This window comes from Anopheles nili, chromosome 2 (genome assembly GCF_943737925.1).
Source record: "Anopheles nili chromosome 2, idAnoNiliSN_F5_01, whole genome shotgun sequence".
NCBI lineage: Eukaryota > Metazoa > Arthropoda > Insecta > Diptera > Culicidae > Anopheles > Anopheles nili.
The window spans coordinates 58,208,073-58,214,814 of NC_071291.1; the positions used below are offsets into that span (position 1 = coordinate 58,208,073).

A 6,742-nucleotide genomic window follows, 5' to 3' on the forward strand; every position below is an offset into this window, starting at 1 on the left:
GGCTGCCCTGCGAGCCTCCATTTTTAGCGAAGGTCGTAACGAATCATAAGCAAAATAAAACTCGTTTCTGATACGCAAAATCTTATTTTATTTTTTTTTGTTCGATCGTAGCACCCGATCGAGCCCATGTTCTTGTGGCCCACGGTGGCTTAATTTTCATGTATGTTTTCGGTTCCTTTCCCCCCCGTACCGTAAACATGTTTGCCAGGTACTGATCTCGAATTCCAGCCTAGTTCGTCACTGTTATATGTGGCGAGAAGGGGCTACAAATATTGCCAACTGATGGGCATTGAAAATTTGGAACGAATTGAAGGCTGTAGCAGAAACGTTTGGAGAGGTTTATTCTATCGAAAAAAAATTGTCTTAAACTTATCGATCACTGGTGATTTAAATCTCTACCTCCAAACAAGGCCTTTGCTATGGCACGCTCATGTGATGGCACGCTGTGCCGATAACCATTCATCTCGCCAGTTTGGTGATAGTACACAGCAACCTAATCTGTACTCTTCTCCACAGGGCATAGAAATAAGATAAGTCGGAAGCGTCACAGTTTCCAACGCTGAAACCCCGCCAGTTAGTGAGGACAGTCGAGGGAAAAGCATTTACCACCCAGGCAAACAAGTGATCAACCTTCCACAGGGACGGGCGGACCGTTACGATCGGGTTCAAGTTCTCGCCAAGATAGATCTTCCTCGACGTTGACGTTCGCAAACCTGTTGCAGACCACGCGTGATTCGTGATTTGCCCGGTGCCCTCCAGTCTTGCTAGTGCCGTCTGGCCGAAAGGATCGTGTAGGCTGCTTCTGCTCACTGCGCGAAAATGAAGTTCGATCTCGAAGCGGGTGAAAGTGGTATCGTAAATCCTACCTTCTACCAGGAGCTGGCCGATGAACCAACGACACAAGCAGCAGCAAGTCCGAGTGCGTCAGATCTTACACAGGTGACCATTACGAGGCCCCGGTACCGACAGGAGCAGCTGAACGATGCCCATCGATACCGCAAACCGCAACGAAAGCTGCACCGCGAGGTGATCGACAGTGTCCGGCAGGTGGATGCGAAAACGTGCTGCAATAATGTGTTTCCGCTCATGACCTGGTTGCCGGAGTACTCGTGGAGTAAGGATCTGGTGCGTGACCTGGTCAGCGGATGTACGGTGGCTGTAATGCACATTCCGCAGGGTATTGGGTATGCGCTGCTAGCGAACGTGCCACCTGTGGTAGGGATCTATATGGCGTTCTTTCCGGTGCTGGTGTACTTCCTGTTTGGTACCTCGCGCCACAACTCGATGGGTAAGTGTGGAAATAATTGCAAATTCACACGTGACATTAATTCGAATGAAATCGAGCACGTGAAATTAAAATTGTGTGTTTGCGAGGACATTATGAAATAAGTTAAGCAGTTTGGTCTAAAGCATTCGTGTCATATGATATTTGTCGCTAGTGTACAGTTGAGTTATACACTAAAAAAACACGTTTCAATAGCTTGTCTACATAATGTGGTAAATGATTGAAAATACCAATCGCAACGTGATGTTTGATTTTCAAACAATCGTCCTTTAGGTGAGTGCGTGAAACTGAGCCTTCTTTGCTTACCCGTTTCAGGAACTTTTGCCGTAGTGTCCATCATGGTTGGTAAAACGGTCCTGGCGTACACTGGTACAAGCGAATCCGGTGAACCTGCCCGCACCGCTCTGGAAGTGGCCACAGCCGTAGGATTCGTTGTCGGGATCATGCAGCTTATCATGTGCGTGTGCCGGTTGGGTGTGATATCGTTTCTGCTCTCAGATACACTCGTGTCTGGCTTCACAACCGGGGCTGCCATACACGTGGTGACATCGCAGATCAAAGACTTGCTAGGACTAACGCTACCCACGGTGGGCAGCATGTTCGAAATCATCAAGGTATGTACCGTTTGTACGGCACGTTGCGGGTCCGTTCGTAAACTTGACCTCCTTTTTGGGAGCCAGCCAGTTTACCTTCTATATCCTAAACGCCTCATTCGGTTTGCTTTTCGTTTTGCAGACTTACATAGAAATCTTTAGGCAAATTGTCAACGTTAATTGGGCAGCGGTCATCATATCGGCCATCACGATCGTGATACTGGTGGTGAACAACGAGATCCTGAAGGTAAGTGCCTTCCCATCCAGTTTAAGCTATTGCGCGAGGGTTAGTTGACCCTCATGGCGGCTGTCCTAGATTGAAGGATTTCCAGTCGATATTATGTGGAGGAGAACGGAGAGAGAGGCCATGCACGGAAGCATGTTTTTTTATTGTTTTCTCTTTATGACGCTGTTTAATTTGCTATATACGATTGTGCATTTGTTCCGGTTACAGCCGAAGGTTGCAAAACGCAGTGTCATTCCGATTCCTATTGAGCTAATTGCGGTCATTGCCGGTACGTTGCTGTCGAGGTATCTTTATTTACGCGAGGAGTATGGCGTTAAGACAATCGGAAACATACCCACAGGACTGCCCGGTAAGTATTGATAGAAGATCTTTTTTTTTTATTGCACGGTGGAAATTCATACATGATTAAAAAGGGCACGAATATCATAGTCAAAGTTTTTCAAAATTAGCCAAAGCTTCTTTATTTACTTCATTTGTGGAAACATTCTTGATTATCAACCACATCTCCTCATATTTATGAGTATTTTTTTTAAATATTCTCTATGGTTATATGAAACATCAACAAAATCAATATCATAGTTATTGTAATTTCAAGAAAAAGCTATTTTATTTATTTCATTTGCCAAAATATTTTTGATTATCATGTAGTAACCACGTGTTCTCATATTTAAGTGTATTTTTTTAAAAAGATTTTCTATCGTTAACTACATGAAACAACAAAAAAAGGAAACCATTTTCACGTCAAGCATATTTTTCATGCCATACGGCAGTTTTTATATGAATGTGCAAACAAAATTAGTCATACAATATTTGTATGGCCATGAAAGGTTTGCTGAAATGAAGCGAACAAATTGTTGCGACGTCCTATCAAACGATAACCACCAAGCACATGATTTGTTCCGCCAGGTGTTACACCTTTTTCGATTCTTTCGTTTTAATTTTCCTGTACAATTGGCTCATTATTTTTCGTCACTTGGCCGCGTGATGACGCAGCTCTGTTCGTGAGGTGTATGATGATAAATTTGGACAGGTTTTTCCACACATTTTCAATTTATTGACTGTATTAAAGTTAATTACAGATGAATTCAATAATTGAGATAAGTTTTTCAAGCAGGGTTTGAAGTTCCATCATAACAATTGTTCTGGCATAACGTATTTGCAATCAACCATTCGGCTCAATCAATTCGATAATTGTTACACATATCAAAGTGATCAAAAAAGCTATTTTCTAAAAAGCTTGATTTACAATACACATTACATTAGAAACATGCTGTTTAATATATAAAATTATTATTTTACTCATCGACTAACGGTTAATATCTCCATTTCAGCTCCCACACTTCCTGATTTCAGCCTGATGCCATCGATTCTCCTCGACAGTTTCCCCGTGGCGATGGTCGGATATACCGTGTCTGTATCCATGGCGCTTATTTTTGCGAAAAAAGAAAACTACGAAATCGGATTCAACCAGGAGTTGTTCGCGATGGGAACCGGGAACGTGTTTGGTTCCTTTTTCTCCTGTTTCCCGTTTGCGGCTTCCCTGTCACGCTCCTCAATCCAGTACTCGGTTGGAGGGCGAACACAGATTGCATCGGTTATATCCTGCGCGCTGCTAGCGATCGTCCTGCTATGGGTGGGACCTTTCTTTGAGCCACTTCCACGGTGTGTCCTGGCGGGCATCATCGTAGTTTCGCTCAAGGGCCTTCTAATGCAGGTGACGCAGCTGAAAGGCTTTTGGCGGCAAAGCCAGATCGACGGTATGGTGTGGATTCTAACGTTTCTCTCGGTGGTGCTGATCGCCATCGATATCGGGCTGCTTGTGGGAATCGTACTGAGCATCTGCTGCATTTTCTTCCGCGCTCTCAAACCATACACCTGTTTGCTTGGAAATGTGCCCAACACTGATATTTACTTGGATGCGAACCGATACGATGGAGTAAGTTGGAACGTCTTAGACAGCTAAAAAGGGGTTACGGAAATTGATTGTTTTTTGCCTTTGATTTTATTTCAGCTGGTTCAACAACCGGGTATGAAAATATTCCATTACTGTGGAGCATTAAACTTCGCCTCACGAGCTGCCTTTAAGACCACGCTCTGCGAAACGCTTGGCATTAACCTGACTGAGGAGATCAAACGGCGCAAGGATCCGGACTGGAAGCCAAGCATTGAGCAGAGCATTCGTTATCTGATACTGGACTTAACATCGTTGAGCTCGATCGATCCTTCGGCCATTACAACGTTCAAGGCGATGGTACGTGAATTCGATGTTCTCCAAATTCACATCGTTCTTGCCGGCTGCCAACCGCCCGTGTTTGAAGTAATGCAAAAGTGTGGATTAATAGGAGACATTGAAAAACCATATTGTCAAGTTTTTGCCGCTATACATGATGCTGTGCATTACGTGCGAGAATCTATGGAATCTGCGCCATCCGGTTAGGATCATATATCATTTCTTCTTTTCCGTGCCATGCTGTAGTTGACTTTGTGACGAGCAAAGGATGTGTACTTAACTTTGACGGCGATCTTTCGATTGACGGAAGCTTGTGCAAGTATTTCCATATCGATAGTTATAGTTAATTGAAGATAATTGTTGTAAATAGATTAAGGAATTATTTACACTCAATAGGATACGCCTCGGATAAAAAAAACAACACTGCAGTGTAATGAACAAACATAAATGATTGTCGGTGTTGAGTATTTGTTTGTTGAGTATGAGTTGAGTATGTGGAATCGAAAGGGAAATATTGTTTTAAGACAAAGCTCTTGATGAAGATCAGAGTAATGCACACCGTACAATAGAAAATCAATTTTTCTATCTACCTGGATCAATTTCTAGCGAAATAACATGTATTTAATGCAAACATGCTACGTTCTTCTGGTTTGCTTCACTTAAGATGAGCAAAATATTGAATGTTTCCATTAAATGTGTTTCAGTTGGCAAGACATGAATCCACAATAATTTGCTACCGTTTGGTATGATTTATCTTGCATTTTATTCAGAACTTTTTCTCAAAACAACATTCTCAGTTCGATACTGCACGATTTGGCACTGGATTTTTCAAATATTTTCTTAGCAATATGTAACATATATCTGTAGGAGTTAAACGCGCTGTTATAAACGAAACCGACACAGTGCTACCAACATGCCGGATACGTGGTGTCAGCTGATGTAGACTATATAAGCGCATGACGGCCATTTTTTGGCATAGTAAAGTGTGTACGCCTCGTGAATAAAGTTGTTGAAACCCGTTCAATCAAACCCTAGTGAAAGATGACTGGTCGCGGAAAGGGAGGAAAGGGTCTTGGAAAAGGAGGAGCCAAGCGTCACCGAAAGGTTCTTCGCGATAACATCCAGGGTATTACCAAGCCCGCCATCCGTCGTCTTGCCCGCCGTGGTGGAGTGAAGCGTATTTCCGGCCTCATCTATGAAGAAACCCGAGGTGTACTGAAGGTTTTCCTGGAAAACGTAATCCGTGATGCCGTCACCTACACCGAACACGCCAAGCGCAAGACGGTCACCGCCATGGATGTGGTGTACGCGCTGAAGCGCCAGGGACGTACGCTGTACGGATTTGGAGGTTAAGTTGAAGCTCGGATTAACGACCATCGGAACCTTTACCGGAATTCTCGCCAGCATCAGAAAAAAAAACGGCCCTTTTCAGGGCCAACGACAATTTTTGAAAAGAATTATACGCTGTTTGTACGTTCTTCGCTTCGTTGCATTCTTGTATTAGCTAGATTGTTGAGTTATATTTCGCAGCTTTGTTACAGCAGGAGCGCGTCATTTTTTGCATCGAAGATTCGAGATGGCGTTGCCCTCGGAATTGGCACCCTTCAGATGCGTTGCAAAGATGGCGGCGTCGGCGTGGGTTAATTTCGCACTATTGCGATGTACATTCTCATCTATAGTGCCTTAGAGAAAGTGTGCCATAAACGCAGTCAACTTTATCGTGTCTCATTTAGATAATTCAGACATTAAAAAACCAGGAAATGTGTTTCCAGATATTTTGTGATATTCGGAAAGAAAGAAATTACAATAATAATATGAACGGCTGTCGCCCTGTGCGCAGGAGTGAATACGAGAGTATCGCCGCTCTGTCGCGCTCAGTACGGGTGCCCAACTAACATTTTACCTACCGTTTGCTGCGCTGGATTATCTTTTAAGTATGCCTACGTTTGATGCACCAATAAATGCAGTCAATGCACATATAAATGAGTTATATTGGAACTGATGGCTAGGGAAATTCTTTCGAATGGTTTTCGCTGTAGTGCGAGGAGTTATTTACCCGCTTTAGAGCATTTGTTGTAGTGATTGATGTCAGCTGCATTTTGGCGGCAAATGAGGCGTCTACAAAACAACCCCATGAAAATGCTTATATTACGTTGCACATATATGCTTACAAATTCGTATTAACACGATGCTTGTAGCTATGGGTATCCTTTATGACCTCGTAGATCGTTTTTATGTAATGTTAGAGCAATAGTTCTACAAATAGATGCAATTGTTCTACGAATAATGAAGGCGATTCACGCCTCGAGAAGGGCTCTAAGAATGAGTGTAAATGATGCTTCTTCCCGAGAAAATCATTGGAAGACATTTTTTATGCATTGTTTGGG

At 43.2% G+C, this 6,742-nt stretch overlaps 2 protein-coding genes across 2 annotated transcripts; both read left to right on the top strand.

Moving 5' to 3' along the window:
• The first annotated feature begins 819 nt into the window (after positions 1-819).
• On the top strand, positions 820-4,792 carry LOC128721441 (solute carrier family 26 member 10-like). Its single transcript, XM_053815197.1, has 6 exons — positions 820-1,288; positions 1,601-1,899; positions 2,021-2,125; positions 2,333-2,474; positions 3,457-4,061; positions 4,137-4,792. Exons 1-6 carry the CDS (start codon positions 820-822, stop codon positions 4,560-4,562), a joined length of 2,046 nt encoding a protein of 681 aa, XP_053671172.1. The 3' UTR covers positions 4,563-4,792.
• Positions 4,793-5,396: 604 nt separating this feature from the next.
• On the top strand, positions 5,397-5,839 carry LOC128721455 (histone H4). Its single transcript, XM_053815211.1, has one exon. It carries the CDS (start codon positions 5,397-5,399, stop codon positions 5,706-5,708), a length of 312 nt encoding a protein of 103 aa, XP_053671186.1. The 3' UTR covers positions 5,709-5,839.
• The last annotated feature ends 903 nt before the right edge of the window (positions 5,840-6,742 follow it).